The sequence below is a fragment of the Anomaloglossus baeobatrachus genome, chromosome 2, assembly GCF_048569485.1.
Source record: "Anomaloglossus baeobatrachus isolate aAnoBae1 chromosome 2, aAnoBae1.hap1, whole genome shotgun sequence".
Lineage (NCBI taxonomy): Eukaryota > Metazoa > Chordata > Amphibia > Anura > Aromobatidae > Anomaloglossus > Anomaloglossus baeobatrachus.
In genome coordinates, this window is record NC_134354.1 from 69805785 (window position 1) to 69827834 (window position 22050).

The window sequence follows — 22050 nt, forward strand, 5'->3', positions numbered from 1 at the left end:
TGCATGGAGGAGTGGGCCAAGATAACTCCAGAGACCTGTGCCAGCCTGATCAGGTCTTATAAAAGACGTTTATTAGCTGTAATTGCAAACAAGGGTTATTCCACAAAATATTAAACCTAGGGGTTGAATAATAATTGACCCACACTTTTATGTTGAAAATTTATTAAAATTTAACTGAGCAACATAACTTGTTGGTTTGTAAGATTTATGCATCTGTTAATAAATCCTGCTCTTGTTTGAAGTTTGCAGGCTCTAACTTATTTGCATCTTATCAAACCTGCTAAATCTGCAGGGGGTTGAATACTACTTGTAGGCACTGTATATATGTCAAATAAAAATCATTATTTATTCCAATGCATGCTTAAATGGGTTATCCACTACTTTGACATTGATTGGCTGGGGTCCAACACTCTGCTCCCCCACCGATCAGCTGCTCTCGGTCCCGGCGGCAGCAGGCAGCCGGAAATGCGCAGTTCCGGCGCTGCTCTGTCTTTTGATAGCGGCTGCGGCCAGGTACTGCACATCCACTTCCTATTGATTAGAATGGAGATCGGGAGACGGAGCAGCAGCGGAACTGCGCATTTACAGTTGCCTGCTACCGCTGCCAGGACCGAGAACAGCAGATCGACGGGGTGCAGAGTGTCAGACCCCGACCGATCAGACATTGATGACCTATCCTTAGGATAGGCCATCAATGTCAAAGTAGTGGACAACCCCTTTAATTATGGACCAATTTACCTCAAAAATCTTTTCTCACCACCATACGGCTCAACATAGTAACCCATTTTTCCATAATTTGGAATGATAAGGATTCTGAGTAGACTGAGTAGACTCCATTTTCAACCATCCAAGTAGAAATATCATGTGCATGGATTCTCAAGACTGATATATATATATTTTTTACATATGTATATAGATATATCGCAAATATATACACAATGAGTTTAGCTGTACTTAACAAAACAAAGGGGTATCGATAACAAGAACTTACCATCAACTAAGGATGAAGAAGGGTTAAAACCAGTAATAGGTGAATGTGCTCGGCACCGCTCATTACTCCATCGAGCATTAGTGCTTGGGTACTCGCGGAGCTCAGCTGAATATTGCAGGTGCTCGGATATTTCATCCGTGAAACAAGGACAATGCACAGTCTTGCTTCACTGCATGATGTGCGCAGATGCCCGATGGAGAGCCAGTTCTAGTCTCTGAATGGCTCTCTCGGGGGATAAAACAACAATCTTGGACTTAGTGTGACCAAACCCTCTCAAAAAAACTCGCCCTCCCTCCCGCTGGAAATGCTTTGTTTATTGTTGACTGTATGTGGACGGAGATCCAAACAGGCCAATCATTGACTTTCCATAATGCTTGTCACTTGCGTCTGGCTCGAATCGAGGAATGAGCATTTGAGCATTTTAGTGCTAGCCCATCACTAGTTATAACAAATAGATGTGTGGTAGTCCAGTTGCAATGACTTCCACCAATTCTTAGGGCAGCATGGTGGCTCAGTGGTTAGCATTGTTGCTTTGTGGCACTGAGGTTCTGGTTCAAATCCCACCCAGGACAACATCTGCAATGAGTTTGTATGTTCTCACTGTGTTTGTGTGGATTTCCTCAGGGTGTTCTGGTTTCCTCCAAAACTCCAAAGAGATAATGATAGGGATTTAGATAGTGAACCCCGATGGCGACAGTGATGATCATATCTGGAAAGTGCTGTGAATTAATGACTTAATGGCGCTATATAAGTGAATAAAATTATAATAATAGAAAGGGGAACATTTCTCTTCCATTTGACTAGAGCAGTGGTTAATGAGTTTGTCCACTACTTTTTTTCATTGATATCCTTAGGATAGGTCATCAATGTCTGATCAGTCGGGGTCCAACACCCCCCAAGCCTGCCGATCAGCTGTTCTCAGTCCCAACAGCGGTAGCAGGCAGCCTGAATGCTCGGTTCCGGAGCTGCTCCGTCTTCTGATAGTGGCCGCTGCCGGGTACTGCACATCTGCCTCCTATTCTAATCAATAGGAGGTGGATTTGCAGTACCTGGCTGCGACCACTATGATAAGATGGAGCTGCCTGCTGCCGCCACCGGGACCGAGAACATCTGATCGGCAGGGTTGGAGGGTGTTGGACCCCGACCGATCAGACATTGATGACCCATCCTAAAGATAAAACATTAATGTAAAAGTAGTGGACAACTCCTTTAAGTTCATTCATTCTCCTTGGAAGTATTAGAGACAGAGAACAACAATTAAGTCCCAATACACCATAGATAAACATTGGCCGAACCCACCAATGACCGGCTGGCCATTTGTTGTGTATGGAGGCCAAGCAACACTCCTTTGACAGAAAATTTGGGGAAGAGAAGGATTGGGCAGCTGGTGTTACAACCCCGAATCAATTTATTGGTAAGGTGATAACATTTCTGCTAAGACTTTTTCCTTGATGCCCATTGAAAACATATCAACGCTCAGCATTTTGATATAGAATATATTTAGAGGCGAATATTTAAAAAAAAATATGCAAAGAACAAGATTTTTTTTCCATTATTGCTCTGACTGCTTTGGATGTACCGGTATTTATGAACCTACCAGTGATTTCTAATCTGTCTTTTAGCTACTTCTATTACACATATAGAAAAGTGTCCGTGATCTTTAAAAGTCAAAGTCTTGAAAACCTTTAGAAATGTACGCAATCTGCAGAACGCTCGATTTGTATGAATACAAAATAAATAAATCTCAGGATAAAATGAGAACATTGACCTTGTTCCAAATAGCCCAGCTTTCTGTAAGTCCACAATACCTGCCCTCGGAGTCATATCACATTCCTGAAATTATGCCACACCATGCTACAATTCCATCTGTGTGCGTGAAAAAAATGTTTTTCTTGTGTGTCCTTCAACATTGTGTATAAATAGATGGCATTGAAAGCAGACAATAAGCAGTGCATGTGTACATTAAGCCCCATGTGTGCCAAAGGCCTTGTAGAATAGAAATAGAGATGAGAATAATTGCAGAAATTAGAAATAGACCATATTTGATGACATCTCCATAAATGAACATACATGATCAAGGTGTGCAAGGTCTTCCATCATCTGAGCTCCTACATACACTCAGAGCCAGCATCACCACCCGGCACACCCAGGCAAGTGCCGAGGCCCTGGACAAACAGGGGGCCCACTTGCTGTTGGTCACACAGTTAGCGCTGCTTGCTGATGCTGTCCCTAACCCTTTATGATGTTTGGAGAGTGAGTAACTGTCTCCCCCCTCCCCCATACGCTCTAACCTGCCGTGCGCTGTCTCTCTGCACTATGTGATGAGAGAGGCATGATGACTGGGGGAGAAGAGAGAGCACAGGGGAGAGACCGTACAAGGGGAGGAGAGCACAGGGGACAGACCGTACAGGGGGAGAAGAGATAGCACAGGGGATAGACCGCACAGGGGAAGAAGAGAGAGAATGGGGGAAAGACCACACAGAGAGAGCACGGGGGGAGAGACCGCATAGGGGGAGAAGAGAGAGAATGGGGGAAAGACCGCACAGGGGGAGAAGAGAGAGCACAGGGGAGAGACCGTACAGGGGGAGAAGAGAGAGCACAGGGGAGAGACCGTACAGGGGGAGAAGAGAGAGCACAGGAGAGAGACCGCACAGGGGAAGAAGATAGAGAATGGGGGACAAGACCGCACAGGGGGAGAAGAGAGAGCACGCGGGAGAGACCGCACAGGGGGGAGAAGAAAGCACAAGGGAGAGAGCACGAGGGGGAGAGAACAAAGGGGAGATGAGAGAGCATGGGAGAGAAAACACACAGGGTAGAGAGAGTATATATACAGCCCTGCAACATCGATATTCTAATCATGAATCGTATGTGTTGAAGGGGCCCACTGGGACTCTTTCGCCCAGGGCCCACGAAAACCTTGAGCTGCCCTGCATACACTCATCTATATTTATATAGATGAGTACATAACTTTGTGCCTTGTAAAAAATAATATCAAAGAGCTTCAAAAAATAAAATAAGTAAATAAGAAAAATCAAAAGTAGTGCTACAACAAATTCTGCTCAACAATGCCCTTGACAGATTGAAGAATATCAGCCAACATAGCCAATATTGCAGCTCTCTCATAATTTGTTACTTATTAGGCCAGCCTTGTTAGGGTATATACACCCAGAGGTTTTTTTAGGTTCACTTTAAAAAATGCATGAAAAAAAATCTCAAAAATATTGCTTGGAAGACTCTTCCTATTTGCACTGTAAAACTACCGAACTTTGCTGTTCACATGTTCAGTCTTTTAAGTGTTTTTCTTCCTCTTCAGGTTTTGAAAAAAAGTTGGTGGGAGAAAAAAATGTCGTCACTTTTCTTTCAAGCATTTAATGATGGAAAATCCTCCAAATTAGAACCTGCTCAATCAAAAGGCTACAACAAAATGGATTATGAAAAAAAAAAAAAACCCAGCAAAAATGCTTCAGGAAATAAAAAAATAATAAATTAAATAAACTCCCCAAGGAAGGAGCATTTCCATGAGAATTTTCCACTAGAAAAATCATACCACCAAACCAACTAGAGGACACAGACAGAAAAGGGCCCCTTAATATATGGGCCTTTTGTAGTCCAATAGCTCATCATAATATACAATTCCAACTAGTTTGGAGGTAGAAATGGGCCCCATGACTTCTTGGCCCCCTTTGCGGCCACACAGCTTGCACCAATGATATGTTCATCCCTTGACCATACCAGATATGTACCATACCACCATATTATCAACCCATAGTCGAATCCAGCAGTGTGCGCCAAGGGGTCAGACACACGGAATAGCTCTGTATTTGAGCCCTACATTGCCAGATTAGCCATTTACAAGTATACGCCATATCAGTTATTTCTCAGCTTCTCCAGAAATGGAGGACAATATCACACCTGTGGTATCTAACTCATAGTAGTAAAGTTCACCTTTCAGATTAGTTTATCGGACCAGCCAAACATGTAATATGCCATATATATATGAAAGTTTGAAAAATTTCCCTTGCGGGTAGATATTATTATTATTATTTATTATTATAGCGCCATTTATTCCATGGCGCTTTACAAGATATTGAATAAGGGTGCGCTTACACGAACGTATGACTTGCTGCACGCCTGGCTTATCTCCTGACAGGAGTGGGTCTGCTGCATGTATTTCTATGCAGCTGAAACGCGCCTGTCCAGAGAGTGTGCGGTCGTACCGGGTGATTCCGATGCGAGACTCGCCGAGTCACTCGCAAGTGTGACTCCGGCCTAAAAGAAAGATCATGCATGTTGAATCTCAGCATGCCTAACCCATCATTTTCTTAGGAGATTAGCCACACCTCGATGTGTCTTCCAGCAGTTCGTTCCACTTTTACTATTCCGACCTCATTCTTGGCTGGGCTGTACGTATATGGTGGTTGGGAATAGATGTCAATTGAGGACTGTTCAAGGTTTATGGCAATCAGGTGACAGATTCAGGATGGTGCAATAAGCCACTGGGTGTAAAGGTCCAGTCACACTAAGCAACTTACCAGCGATCCCAACAACGATAGGGATCGCTGGTAAGTTGCTAGGAGGTTGCTGGTGAGCTGTCACACTGCGACGCTCCAGCGATCCCACCAGCAAACCTGACCTGGCAGGGATCGCTGGAGCGTGGCTACAGGAGTTGCTGGTGAGCTCACCAGCAACCAGTGACCAGCCCCCAGTCTCCTAGTTACAGCACACATCAGGTTAATTAACCCGATGTGTGCTGCAGCTAAATGTGCACAGAGCAGGGAGCAGCGCACAATGCTTAGTGCTGGCTCCTTGCTCTCCTAGTTACAGCACACATCGGGTTAATTACCTGATGTGTGCTGCAGCTACATGTGCACAGAGCAGGAGCCGGCACTGACAGTGAGAGCGGCGGAGGCTGGTATCAAAGGTAAATATCGGGTAACCAAGGACAGGGCTTCTTGGTTACCCGATGTTTACATTAGTTACCAGCCTCTGCAGAAGCTGGCTCCTGCTGCCTGCACATTTAGTTGTTGCTGTCTCGCTGTCACACACAGCGATCTGTGCTTCACAGCAGGACAGCAACAACTAAAAAATGGCCCAGGACATTCAGCAACAACCAACGACCTCACAGCAGGGGCCAGGTTGTTGCTGGATGTCACACACAGCAACATCGCTAGCAACGTCACAAAAGTTGTTCGTTACCAGCGATGTTGCTAGCGATGTTGCTTAGTGTGACGGGGCCTTAAGACAACAATACAAACCAATATGTCACCCATTAACCCTGATGAACTACAATCCCCGGTAGGCTTGGAAGTTCTTAAGTTGCTATACTGTGCCGAGTAGTGTAACTGGAATCCCCTAGGACCCAAGGTTCCCAACTTGTCTTGTCCATTTCCAATATTGGTGACTTACATGGCATCTTTGGGTTTTCTCAGCTACCAGGATTCGGGTGTGATGGCAACAGCTGCACCCCGCAAAGCTGTACACCTGCTGGAGTCATCATAGCACTACTACTGGGGCTCTCTCTAGGTAATTCATGCTGATACTATTAGTCCTACAACATATGTGTCCCCACAATTGACATGCTCCATTTCTCAGAGAATGACCTTTTCCTGTTGCAAAGCATGAAGAGCAAACACATCAATCCACACAAGCACAGAAGTCCTGATAACATTGAGCAGTCAGAAACCCAAATTCAAACACAAACTAATGGCCCCTAAACCCCTTATCTGCCCCCTAATCTTCCCTTCCTCCATACATCACCCTGACAATTGCCTTTAAACATGCAAATAAACTTTAACACAGAGAGTGATCTAATCCTTTTGAAGCTAATCCACTGCCATAAATTAGCCCCAAGAAAAAGTTATTTATTTCTCTAAGGTGACTTAATTGCACATTCCACGAAGAGGAGACAAAAAGTTCAATCCTCGATTCACCAGTGGAGACACTCACTGAAATCACACACACACGTGTGGCATACGTGTCCACGGAAAACTGGTTGTGGCCCATTCCTCTTTCCTAGTTAGAAAAAAAAACATTTTGGGGGTCAGGGGAGATATATCAGCTAGACAGCTGTCTACGGACCCCTTCACACTTCCATGATCCCGGTATGTATGACATCCGTTTTCACATGTACCGGAGACCTGGACACACGCAGACCCATTTATTTAAACACATCCCTGTTTTTCCCCATCCCGTGCACACGTGTGTCCGTTTGTTCCACACGGAGACATGTCCATTTTTTTCCTCCAGCTCGGGTGTCACTCGGACCACACACTGATGTGATCCATGTGACATCAGTGTGACACGTACCAGAGAAAACACGGGTCTTTGAAATTAAATTATTTTCTATATTTACCTGTCTACAGCACTGCTGTCACTTGCTTCTGGGCCTGCTCATTACGCTCATGAATATTCACTGCACAGCGGACCCGGAAGCAGCAGCGCCGGAGACAGAAGTGCCGGAGACCACATCACTGGGGAAAGGTGAGTAAAAAGTTCCTGATCTCCGTGGGCTATTATTATTATTTATTATTATAGTGCCATTTATTCCATGGCGCTTTACAAGTGAAAGAGGGTAGACATACAATAATCATTAACAATACAAAACAGACTGGTACAGGAGGAGAGAGGACCCTGCCCGCGATGTGCTATCAAAGATAGTACACAGAGAACACACGTGTGTCAAAATCACGGCCCACGGAGGGCCATACGCACATTCAACACATCCATAATAACCATGCGCTTTTATTACGGACGTGTGAAGGAGGCCTAAGGTCTCATTCAAACATCTGTGATTTTTTAAAAAAATGCAAAGCACCGGCCATCAGTGTGTCATCAGTATCAATTTTATCATCAGTGTTTTATTAGCGACAGATAACAAAGCTTTTCCTATACATTGCACAGTTTATCATGGATGCCCTCTGTGCGCTGTCAGTGAGTTGCACAGATCTCCTACATATGTAAGGGTAATTTGGATTCATGATTTGGCAAAAAAACAAACATGTCTACCTAATTTTTAGAAAAAAAATATAAAAAAATCAGAGACATTTAAATAGCACCATAAACTATTATGGCTACTTGTTCTATTTGTGTTTTTTGCAATTCTTGGAGATCTGGATTGAGGCCTTGTGTGTACGGACACCGGTTGGTGACGCTGCTTCTTCTAAAGTCCTAAGTTAGGGTCTAATTTGCCCAAAATCAGCAAATCTTCTACACCCCTTCTCACTCCTTTGTAAATCCCGTACTTGTTTGTATTTAGGTTTTCATGGGTAGAAAATGTATCCATTATAGACTCTATAGAGTTTTTACATCTGTGTTTTTTTTAGTTTTTTTTTGCAATACACAAAAAGAAGCAAAACAAAAACTTAGGTATGTGTTTGATCTGACTCACAGATCAAGCCTATGTGCCCACATTGGTTGTAGACGATTCTTCATCTCTTCGCAGAAAGAAAAGCTGAGGTTTTTTTATGCTTTTTCCATTCATTTTTCCAAAGTGTTTGCCATGCATTTGGGATGGAAAAACGCTACTAAAAACTCAGAAAAAATTGAAAGGTAGCAGATTATTTTCTGCACCAAATCTGCATGGGAAAAATAAGCAACATGCGCTGAAACCTCAGAACTCTCATTGACTTTGCTGGCATAAGGATTTGCATGCAGTTTTGAAACAAAACTGCACTAAAAAAAATGCAGAAAAAACGCCATATAACCTATATACAGGTCTAAAAAAAAAGTCACTGACTGCACACAGGCTTATCTGCCTGTTATCCATTTTATAACATTGTAAAAAAAATGTGCAATTTATTTATTATAGAAGAGAAAAATTATTGATGATACACTTGACAGTAAAAATTAATTGAAACACTGACCAAATACTAATGAGAAAAATTAGATTTATTTTTGGCAAAGAAGAAAAATCACTGACGCCTGAATGAGGCCTCACTCTAGACCCAGGTTTCCTTTAAAATTAAAATAAATAAATAAATAAATGGACTTATAGGAGCAGAGTGTACAGCGCTGTGGGATATGTGACTGAATGCACTGTCCCGTAAGAGACTGAGAACTCTGGAATAGAATATAGAATAGAGAATATAGAAGAAATATTGAAGAAAAGGAACAACGTGACGAGTCCACAGCACAAAAAGCGGGGGCATAGACCTATAGCGATATACATAAATATAGAAGATATAGTATATCACATACTGTCACCCGACTGAATATTGTACCCTGACACATAGTATCTGCTGTACAGAAAACTTTCCATTCAATTATAATCTCTGGCTTTTCCTCGATGGTCATTCCCAAACTTAATGCCACAAAATTGAGGTTAATAATGCAAAATATAATTATTAAACAAAACATAAAATGTTTACAGCAGATGATAGCACTAATGTAAGTGCTTTAGGTAGATACTAGGGTCATTTGATTGCATTAAAGCAATTGGTAATATATGTTTTTTTTAAAAAAAGTTATTAAAAGTCATCTATGTATCTATAATCGATATATCACTGTTTTTTAATCTAAACTCTAATTTTATAATCATCTATATATCCATCTAGGAGTTTTGACACCAGGTACCAACGAGCCAACTCTCTATGATTTTCCAAATCAGAATACACAATTTATCACTTGAGACCAAAAGTAAAACTTTCTGAAACTTTTTTAAGCCAAAAAATGCTCTGTCCCAAACTATTACATATCATCAAAGTATGAGAAACTTTTCCAACTTTTTCAAAGTAGACCTGAAAGGAAACTACACAGTCTGTATTTTACTATAGCCACAACTTTTTTTTTTTTCAATAAGTTTTGCACCAAGTATTATCTGTCTCTCTAAACTTCTGGGTGGGGGGTTGGTTTCCTGTTGCCCCCTTCAAATGTGCTCTAATTACAACCTTGGGCTACAACAGACACTACAGAGGAATAGCTTGGTGCTGTAGAATAACAATAGGACAAGTCCAGGTTGTCTATTGGGTGCCATTTACTTACTAGATCCCCCACCTCTGAAAAAAAAGAAGAAAACCTCTCAACTTCTGCAAGGCTGCCCCGCTCAGAGTAGAAGCAATCACTTATTCTAACTGAACCTGATCTTCTGTAATAATCAGACTAATTTCTAACATGTGTAAGAGAAAGGCTCATCTGACCTCAAGCCAGAAATATTTCAGCTCAGTCAGAGCCCTCACCGTGCACTGCGCCTGGTCCCATTTCACCGAAAAAATAAATAAAATAATAAAAATAAATAAAATAATAAAAATAAATAATATATATATATATATATATATATATATATATATATATATATATATATATATATATATATATATATGCGCCCCTGAAACATAAATCCTTGCGCCAAGCCACCCTGAATTGTAGTACTTGGCCATATATTTATTTATTTATATATGCCCCTGAGTTCCAGTTTTGGCAAGCCATATCTATATACCCCTGGGTCGTGGTCCTGGCAGGCCATATATATATATATATATATATATATATATACATATACCCCTGAGTTGTAGTCCAGGCAGCCCATATATACATATACATATACCCCTGAGTTGTAGTCCAGGCAGGCCATATATATATACACACAACCCTGAGTTGTAGTCCAGGCAGCCCATATATACATATACATATACCCCTGAGTTGTAGTCCAGGCAGGCCATATATATATACACACAACCCTGAGTTGTAGTCCAGGCAGCCCATATATACATATACATATACCCCTGAGTTGTAGTCCAGGCAGGCCATATATATACATATACCCCTGAGCTGTAGTCCAGGCAGGCCATATATATATATATATACCCCTGAGCTGTAGTCCAGGCAGGCCATATATATATATATACCCCTGAGCTGTAGTCCAGGCAGGCCATATATATATATATACCCCTGAGCTGTAGTCCAGGCAGGCCATATATATATATATATATATACCCCTGAGCTGTAGTCCAGGCAGGCCATATATATATATATATATACCCCTGAGCTGTAGTCCAGGCAGGCCATATATATATATATATACCCCTGAGCTGTAGTCCAGGCAGGCCATATATATATATATATATACCCCTGAGCTGTAGTCCAGGCAGGCCATATATATATATATACCCCTGAGCTGTAGTCCAGGCAGGCCATATATATATATATATATATATATATATATATACCCCTGAGTTGTAGTCCAGGCAGGCCATATATATATATATATATATATATATATATATATATATATATATATATATATATATATATATATATATACATACATATACCCCTGAGATGTAGTCCAGGCAGGCCATATATATATACATATACCCCTGAGATGTAGTCCAGGCAGGCCATATATATACATATACCCCTGAGTTGTAGTCCAGGCAGGCCATATTATATATATATATATATATACCCCTGAGCTGTAGTCCAGGCAGGCCATATATATATATATATATATATATATATATATATATATATATATATATATATATATATATATATATATATATACACATATACCCCTGAGTTGTAGTCCAGGCAGGTCATGCTGGATCTCAGTGCACCCTGGCTGAGGTGGGATCTCATTAGCCGCTTTCTGACCAGAGTTTTGAGCAGGTAATTAGGGTTGATTATAGGATTATGACACTAACATGACTGCTCCAGGGAACATGAGACATAGAACATTCATGGCACCTTGCTAAAGTTTGGAGGCTTCACCATGTCAATTGGCCTCTTTCCCTCCCCTCTGGTGTGAATTTAATCTGGGAAAGCCATTTGTCAATCACAGGCTGCTGCAGAACCTCTTTAGGAAAAGAACAGTACAGCCTAACACAATTCATTCCAATAGCCACTAGATACAATGGTGACATTGCCTCTTCATGATGTATACCTGCATTTATAAATATATAAGTAAAGTACATAAATGCCTGTAACAATCTAGCGATGCTGCCTGGGTCCATTCATACCTGATGAGACGCATATCGATCCACACAGCAGGCAAAAGTAAGCGGCTGCAGCAATCATTGTAGTCCAGTACTCTCAGATATTAATCTCATAACCAGGAAAACCCAGAAAAATATGGATCATAAACCCAATAATTCCTTGTGCAAAAATATTGTAAATCCAAGCGGCTTAATATAAGCAACCTTTCTTTAAGATCCCAAGGTGATGGGCTCAGAGGCTCAGGAGGGTTCTCAGCAGTTACAGCAGAACTTCCAGTCTCCGGACAAAAAGCAGAGGACTCCAAAAATCCTGAAATCCACAGAGTTACAGAGAGTTCTTCATTCCTCCTTCCTGGAATTGATCTTCCCAAACTCTCAAGGCAGAAGGACCCAACTTCTTGTGGAGCCGATGAGTTCTTCAGCCAAGGAGGAGGTTGTGGAGCCCTCAGTGTTCCTGGGACTGGTCTCCTTGCCACCCTTTGAGTGCCAAAGCTGGGATTGTTGGGACATCACATTTGCATGTCTTCCATCCCTCAGCTGCACAGATCCTTCACAACTTCTGCAATCCTCCTCTACTTGATCCTTCACACAGGACGAGGCAGTGCTCATAGGGGATGCTGCAGATCCTCTTGGTTCTCCTGGGCTCAGCTGGCTTGTTGGGGGGAAGTTTGCAGAGTCCTGTGTTTATCCCTCCTGTCTCCTGCTCTGACCGGAGCAGATCCCCATTTCATTCTAAACATGCGATGCCTGCAGCTCACAGCAACTCTGCTTAAAGGAGCCGCCTACAATTCCCGGCTCTTTTGTTGTTGATACACATGTAGCTCCACAGCTTGAGCGCCAGGCTCTTTGCTGCCATCTACTGGTCATACAAGCGTACTGCAGCTCATTCAAAAATACTGTATTTGCATTCATTCTCCTTATCAATACATTATTTCTATCACTATCATCAAGTTTAAAGGAAATCCAGGTGGTCGTTTTGTTTCTCTTATTAAATATATAACCCATTTATTGACATTGTTGCAACATGATTTTTGTTCTTTCCAATGTGCAGTGGAACCTTGGTTAACGAGAACAATCCGTTCTGGGAGTGTGCTTGTTAACCAAGTTACTCGTTCAGCAAAGCAAGATTTCCCATAGGAAATTATTGCAATGCAGACAATTCGTTCCACAACTTGTTAAATGTCCCATCCTGGTCCCCTTTTGTGCCATTCTACACATGCACAAACACACACAAACACACACACAAACATAAACAAATATACACAAACACACACAAACACACACACTAACACATACAAACACACACAAACACACAGAAACATACACAAACACACACAAACATACACAAACACACAAACACACACACTAACACATACAAACACACACAAGCACACACAAACTCACACAAACACACACAAACACATACACAAACACACACAAACTCACACAAACACACACAAACACACACAAACACATACACAAACACATACAAACACATACACAAACACATACAAACACACACAAACACATACAAACTCACACAAACACACACAAACACACACAAGCACACACAAACACATACAAACACATACAAACACACACAAACACACACAAACACATACACAAACACATACACAAACACATACAAACACACACAAACACATACAAACACACACAAACACGCGCACACACACATTTGGGATTCCTATCCACATAGAGGGACTAATCCATGTATTAGTAAATATCACAACACTATTATTTCTGGTATACCCTTACCCCATCCCACATCTGATGGTTCCTTTATATACTTTTTACATTCCGCCATGTCTATTTATACTCTCACCATGAATGTGTTTTTACCCTAATATACCTTTTTAATGATGTATTTAAATTAAAAAATGTTTTTATATAATCCCTCCTTCTGGTTTATTTTCTACTTGGCTTAACAAATATTATTATTATTATTATTATTATTATTATTATTATTATTATTATTATTAATAATAATTTGTTATCTGTAGTTGTATTGTTTTGATTGTTATGATTATTAATAATAATAATAATAATAACAATAATTAATACAAATACTAACTATAACCATAACAGTACTACTACCGCAAATAATAATAATAATAATAATAATAATAATAATAATAATTAATAATAATAATCATACAAATATAATCATACAAATACTAATTATAACCATAACAATACTACTACAAATAATAATAATATTAATAATAATAATAATAATAATAATAATAAAGAAAGTAGGAAATCTTATTCTAGACTTACTAAGATTAATTGAGCATGTTAATACCATATTTTTTGTTTTATAAGACGCATCCCAAATTTAGAGGAGGAAAATAGCAAAAAATAATTTTTGATGTTAAAATGAGTGCTCATTTTATAATCCTAGTGTGTCTTAATCCCAATGCTCACGAGGGGGGAGCGGTTGTGGTGGTGCATCTCAGGAAGATCACAGGAGGCAGGGTAATGCTGCTCAGGAGGATCGGCGATACGGCAGGCTCGGGGGTTTTGCAGCAAGCGCCATTGATCAATCAGCAGGCTGCAGGGGTGTCATGGCGGCATGCAGGCGCCATTGAACTGCCAGCAGTCTACAGGGATGACATTGTGGTGGAGCAACTCAGGAGCGTCACAGGACAGAGAGTCACAGGACAGGGTGTCTCGGCGGTGGGTGCTATTGATCTGACTGCGGACTCCGTTGAATTGCTTACAGTTGATGAGTTGGACTTCAAGAAAATGGTCGTGAAGGTGGCACAAGCACATTTGCTTGAAGTTCATCGCATTAATCTGTGCATGCGCCACCTCCGGGGCCATTTTCTTGAAGTCCATCGCATCAACCACGGGCGATTCAATGTAGCCCGCAGTCAGCTCAATGCACCTAGCGCCGAGACGCCCATCCTGTGTGCCACGGCTTGATTTCTGGTCACACGTGAAGGACTCACATGTGATTGCAAGTCAACTGAGTGACTGCAGTGAGCCACGCGATCAGCTGTGCTGTCACTCAGGTGACCCGCGGCCACAGCTGCAGTCCTCCACTTGAGAGCGGTGGCCGTGAGTAACCTCAGTGACAGCAGAGCTGATCGCGCTACTCACTTCAGTTGCTGCATGGAGCTCACAGAAACGGCGGTGTTCTACTGCTGCTCCTATCAGCTTCCGATGTAGCAGAGCTGAAAGCGTCGTGGGACCTTGCGTGGATTACGTCGGAACTGGAGGTGTTTTTGAGGGGTTATTAAAGTGGTGAAAGAGGGTTTTTTTTTGTCTTTCATTCCAAATAAAGGATTTTTTGGATGTGTGTGTTTATTTTCTTTAACTTACAGGTTAATCATGGAAGGTATCTCGGGGAGACGCCTGCCATGATTAACCTAGAACTTATTGGCATTTATGGGCTGCCATTAACTCCTTATTACCCCGTTTGCCACTGCACCAGGGCAATTCGGGATGAGCCGGGTAAAGTCCCGGGACTGTCGCATCTAATGGATGCGGCAATTCCGGGCGGCTGCTGGCTGATATTGTTAGGCTGGGGGCTCCCCATAATGTGGAGCTCCCCATCCTGAGAATACCAGACTTCAACTGTGTGGCTTTACCCTGGATGGTATCCAAATTGGGGGGGACCGCATGTCGTTTTTTTTTCAATTATTTATTTATTTTTTACTGCTCGATATAGACACGCCCACTGGGAGCTGTGATTGGTTGCAGTCAGACAGCTGTCACTCAGCGTGGGGGCGTGTCTGACTGCAACCAATCATAGGCACCGGAGGGTGGGGGATGCAGGGAATACGTAATGGATTAATGAGCGGCCGGCATTTTCAAAAGAGAAGAAGCCGCCACAGTCTGAACGCCGTGCAGCACCGCGCCGGTGATCGTGGATCGGTGAGTATGAGAGAGGGGGTGGGAGGGAGAGACTGATATGGACAGAAAGAGAAATAGAGACATAGAGATAGAGAGAGACCGACAGACAGAGATAGAGAATAGAGACCAAGAGGGAGAGACCGACTGACAGAGAAAGAAAGACGAAAGACTTGCCTTTGTTATGTTAAAAAAACATGCGGATCGCAACAATAATGCAATGCGAGCGCACTGCTTCACATTTTGGCAGCGATTTTCTACAACTCATTGATTTCAATGGGTGTAGAACGCAGCCAAAATGGCAAAAACAATTGACATGCTGCTTCTTCAAACGCATGGGTTTTTGAAAAATTTTTGACAATCAAAACGCTGCGTTTCAAAAAGCATAGTGCGCACAGATTTTACATGATTCTCATAGACTTTGCTGGGGAATAAGAACGCATGCATTTTGTCAATGACACAGTGCAGTTGTAAACGCAGCCAAAACGCAGTAAAAACGCAAAGTGCGCATATGGCCTAAGAGTCCCATAAAGCCTCAAACACAGGGGATTATGTGTTATCAAGGGAGCCTGACCATTTGAACTGTTGTACAGTGACCAGGTGCTATGGTCACAGGGAAAGCACAGAACCCTTATTCCTCATTCAGACATTTGTGAGTCAAGGTTATATTTAAAGGGAACCTGTCACCAGATTTGGTGACTATATGCTGCGGACACCACCAGTGAACTCTATCAGCAATGATTGATGAAACATTGGTACGAATGCAATGCAATTTTTTTTCTCGCATTGCGCTCGTCTGTTTTATACGCCAGTGTGAGTGAGACCTTAAAGGGAAACTGTCAAAAGATTTGGTCCCTATAAACTCTGGTCACCACCAGTGAGCTTTTATAGACAGCATTCCAGAATACTGTATATAAGAGCCCAGGCCGCTGTGTATAACGTAAAACACACTTTTATAATACTCACCTAGGGGCCGGATTGGTCCGATGGGTGTCACTCTTCTCCGGTCCGACGCCTCCTACATCTTCTGCAATCTCCATCCTCCTGTTCATTCCTATGCATGACATGCCTGGCTGAAGGCTGATCAAAGTACTGTAGTGCGCATGTGTGGTCGGTCTTTTCTCGTGCCTGCGCATTAAAATACTTTGCTTTATATTCAGCATGGTAGATCGGAGTGCGCATGTGCAAGAGCACAATGGAGGCCTCTCTGTGAATCATGCCGGATGCGTCATGCACAGGGCTGGGCAGGAGAATGGAGATTTCAGAAGATGGAGGAGGCGCCGGACTGGAGAGCAAAGACACCCATTAGACCGATCCGCCCCCTAGGTGACTATAATAAAAAGGTTTTTTATGGTATACAGAGCGGTCAGGGATCTTATGTACAGTGTCTTGGAAGAGCTCAGTGATGTTGGCCGCAGCTTATAAATCTGGTGACAGGTTCCCTTTAAGGCCTCACACTGGCATATAAAACGGATGAGTGCAAATGTGAGAAAAAAAAGGATTGCACTCGGACCAATCTTCCATCAGTCAGTGCTGATCTGCGATTTTTTTCATCAACTGTAATCAGCCTGAAGAATAAATCGCAGCATGTGGCACATAAAATAGCCGAGACTCAGCAACGCAAGTCAATGGGAGTTAAAGGGACTTTACACGCTGCGACATCGCTAATGCGGAGTCGTTGGGGTCACTGAATTTGTGACGCACATCCGGCCGCATTAGCGATGCCGTTGCGTGTGACACCGATAAGCGATTTTTGCATCGTTGCAAAAACGTGCAAAATCGCTAATCGGCGACATGGGGGTCCATTCTTAAAAATCGTTACTGCAGCAGTAATGAAGTTGTTCCTCGTTCCTGCGGCAGCACACATCACTGCGTGTGACGCCGCAGGAACGAGGAAGCTCCCCTTACCTGCCTCCCGGCTAGTATGCAGAAGGAAGGAGGTGGGCGGGATGTTACGTCCCGCTCATCTCCGCCCCTCCGCTGCTATTGGGCGGCGGTTCAGTGACGTTTCAGTGACGTCGCTGTGACGCCGCACGGACCGCCCCCTTAGAAAGGAGGCGGTTCGCCGGTCACAGCGACGTCGCCGGACAGGTAAGTATGTGTGACGGCTCTGGGCGATGTTGTGCGGCACGGGCAGCGATATGCCCGTGTCACGCAACAGATGGGGGTGGGTACCCACACTAGCGATATCGGGACCGATATGGCAGTGTGTAAAGTAGCCTTAAGAAAAAAATGGACGGCACATAGACTATCCATTTTTCCATTTTATACAGATACATTACCATTCTGTAGCACAGAACACTGTAAATGGTCATGTAAATTATTGTAGAATAATAGCTAGGAAAAAATGCATGTCATACGGATGGTAGGCGAGAAAACATAATTGCATACTCGTATAGCACTCACATGACATATGGAATACCAAATGGATTTTTCACTCGTCCAACTTTTCTGGATGAGAATAGGACTAATTGTTTTATACGCCAGAGTGAGAGAACCCTTAAGCGGGCTTCACATCAGTGGTATTCTGCCGCAATGCCGGATCCGGCAAAAATGCGTTTCACTTTAATGCATTTCCTATGGACTCACGGCAAGTTCCGGTCATATGCGGTTGCGTGCGTCATACACAACCGCATGTAACTGGAACTTGCCAAGAGTCCATAGGAAATGCATTGAAGTGAAACGGCATTGCGGCAGAATACCACTGATGTGAAGCCCACCTTACAACCCTATCATGCTGGGTTCCCACAATCAGTTGGACATTGCATTCTAAATGCAGGGTCTTCCCTCCTGTAGAGGCATGTTCTCCGTGTCCCACCATCAGGTATCGGGTTGCTGCAGACTTTACCTCTATTCTCCCTGCTGAGAACACTCGCGTCTCCGCAGCATAAATTGACATGATGTAGCTCGGAAAGCCGCCCCGCAGGTCAGTTTATGCTGTGGAGAAAAGAAGCATAGGGAGCATGAGATTTCTATAAATACCATTCACTGTGCTTCTCCTGTACAACGCAGCGTTTTGGATGCAGTGGGAATACACTGCATCCAAAACGCTGATAATCCTCATCTGGGGAACCAGGCCTTATAGTCTATGGAGCTGTCAGGTTAGTATTTTGTCCACAGTGACATATTCATTCTATCATTAGAGTAACAGATCAAAATTACCCATGGGTCTATGAGTCTGGGAAAACCACTGCTGGCACCAGATGAAGCTCTGATGGTACAAATGGACTCATTGACAACAAACTGATGAAACTGAGATCCAAAACAATGAGGAACAACAAATCGTGTTATGTATGATAAGAATCAATGACGTCTACATGAGGCTTTAGTCTGTAACACTATTATATAATATTTAAATAAATAAAAGGATAGTAAAAATACATAAATAAAAATGATAAAATACAAGAGTGTGCTCATGAAATGCAATATATCATCACATCTGTAACGCGGAGTGGAATTAATAGCTCTATATAAATGGGTAAAATAAATAAATAAATAAAATGGTGGCTGGTAAAGGCTGTATAATTTCTCATGCCCTTGGAGTCTCGTCACTATGAGGCCCTGTGCACACGCTGCGGATTTAACGCGGATTTGCTGCAGAAAATGTGAAAACATTGCTGCAGTCATTCCCCAGCAAATCCTATGGGTTTTAAAAAATGCTGTGCGCACACTGCGTTTTTTTATACCCGCGGATTTTCCGCTGCGGAATTAATAAACATGTCACTTCTTTTCCGCAGGTACCTGCGGTTTTTGCCATAGATAATGGTAAAAATCTCTTGGCGTGTAAATGGTAAAAATCTGTAGGGACCAACTTGCGGAAAATCCGCAGTAAATCCGTGGTAAATCCGCAGAATACCGCGATAAAACCGCATGCAGATTTTGCTGCGGTTTTGGTGCGTTTTTTTACTGCGGGTGCGGGATTCTTTAAGAGGGTTCGGATTTTTCTTAAAAAAAAGGCACTTTCTAGTGCGCACATAGTCCACCCATGAGTGGTACTGTACTCAAATATGTTTTCTGTACGATCCCATGGAGAATATTTCTTCTAATTGCAAAATATAAGCAATCATTTAGTGGGTGATCTAAGCTCCTATCTTTATATAACCTACATGGAAAAGTTCCCAATTTTCAAAATCTGTGATAATCTGATATCTCATTGCATGTATGGCCAACTTACTGTTATGCACTAAGGAAAAGCAGCAAAGAACTTCTATATATACAGTATATATATAAATATATATATATATATATATATATATATATATATATATATATATATATATATATATATATAAATATAAATCATTAGCATTAGTTTGAAGCTTCGAAGTGAAAATTGCATTGTGGAAATTTAATTACGACCCCCATTGGGGACCAGGATTGGTGTGCATGATCAATATGTGCACCGATCTGTGGATGAGCTGCATATAATTAACAGAAATGCTGAATACATTATGTGCTGATACTATTCAATATAAGAGAAATAACCTATCTTTCATTCTGATTGCCTGTCGAAATACTGTCTTAGGGGATCAGATAAACATGAAATTCTGATGGAAGACGAATGATCAGCTCTAGTGTATCTCTTATATTTGATATTATTGGGTAGTTAATCCTATACAATTTATGTTTTGCTCTTATGTTGATTTGCACCATCCTAAAAAAAATCAGGAAATATGAGAAATATTTCTTTGTGTAGTCAGAACCCCTATATTAGTTGTGTACAATGGTTTGTTCCAGATTGTAGGAAGGAAAGCTCTGAAGGTTGTGGAACAGACCAATGTGCAAAACTTTTTCAGGGGTTCTGACTACATGAGGAGACAGTTAGTATCTAAACATTTTTTTTTTTCATAAAGCAATTAGTTAAACTCAATTATTATTGTTATTTATTATTATTATAGTGCCATTCATTCCATGGCGCTTTACATGTGATAAAAGTGGGGACATACATAGACAAGTACAATTATCGTGAACTATACAAGGCACAGACAGGTACAGGAGGAGAGAAGACCCTGCCTGCAAGGGCTCACAATCTACTAGGGATAGGTGATGATACAGTAGTTGAGGGTGCTCATACGTGTAAGATAACACTTATTTGGCAAATAACTCTTCTTTTTTATTTCCCTGGAGAACAAAATAATTTGGCCTCCTGAAATATTCTTTGGCAGCCTGACTATTCTTTCCCTTTTCATCTGTCATTCAGGTAGAATTGGGATAACCCCAAACATATATTAGGTAGCTGACCGAACAAGCAAAAATCAACACATTCACATGTCATTCATCTTATATGTATGGCCAATTTTTTATCTTACCTCATTCTGGTTGTTTTATTACCCAATATTGTACATCATTTGAAGGGTGAACCAACATAAGCATAGAATGTCTGCTCCCATGTAATGCTGATTGTACAGATCCATCAGAAACATTTTTAAAACTTTATGCTATGATTATTGTTTGCCCATAAATAATAAATAATGATAATAAATGAAAAAAAAAATAAAACTTCAATTAACCTTCATACAGATGTAGCAAGTGTTACATCAATAGTCAGCGCACTACATCTGCATTCAGAATGCTGAACCTTCAGTAGACACACTACAATATTTGTATAATATGCAAACAACCTTTTCATAAGGTGGAGCTGTCGCCCGACCACCGTGCGAAGCTGCCGCCCGACCACCGTGCGGAGCTGCCGCCCGACCACCGTGCGTAGCTGCCGCCCGACCACCATGCGGAGCTGCCGCCCAATCTACACCCCACCTACTATCTCCTCCCCAAAATCCTATAGAATGTAAGCCCGCAAGGGCAGGGCCCTCTTCCCTCTGTACTAGTCTGTCTACTGTAACTTGTGTATGTATTCTGTATGTAACCCCTTCTCATGTACAGCACCATGGAATCAATGGTGCTCTATAAATAAATAATAATAATAAAAAAAAATAAGAACAGAGAACTGCACTTCTTGCACAATTTATTGTAAGCAGCTATCCTAAAAGTCAATAATGACCCTCCTTGTCACATGACTTTGGAAGAGAAGCCAAACCATTGAAACTTTAGTTTCAGAAACATGTTTTGGAGTAGTTGCCCTTCATCAGTGCAAAGCAGTAGATCTGATTTAGCTGGACGAGATGCCTCTGACAGAGGTGCAAAGGAAAACCTGTCCCCTTGTGGACTGTGTCAAGTTGGTGTAAGGAGACTTGATGGCCATGCAATGGGAATTTGAATATGCAAATAGTTTCATCAAATAGAAAGAGAATT

General features: G+C 41.9%; 1 protein-coding gene across 3 annotated transcripts in view; it reads right to left on the reverse strand.

The window, feature by feature from the left end:
- ROBO1 (roundabout guidance receptor 1) overlaps positions 1 to 22050 on the reverse strand; it is a 1692467-nt gene that overhangs the window by 551451 nt on the left and 1118966 nt on the right. Inside the window, exon 1 of one of the 3 annotated variants that reach the window (XM_075335087.1) lies at positions 11947 to 12642. The exons of the other annotated variants lie outside the window; for them this stretch is intronic. Within the exon in view, the coding sequence (XP_075191202.1) occupies positions 11947 to 12004 (58 nt within the window). The 5' untranslated portion in view covers positions 12005 to 12642. Of the gene's footprint in view, positions 1 to 11946; positions 12643 to 22050 lie in introns of those variants that run through there. 3 annotated transcript variants of the gene reach the window in all.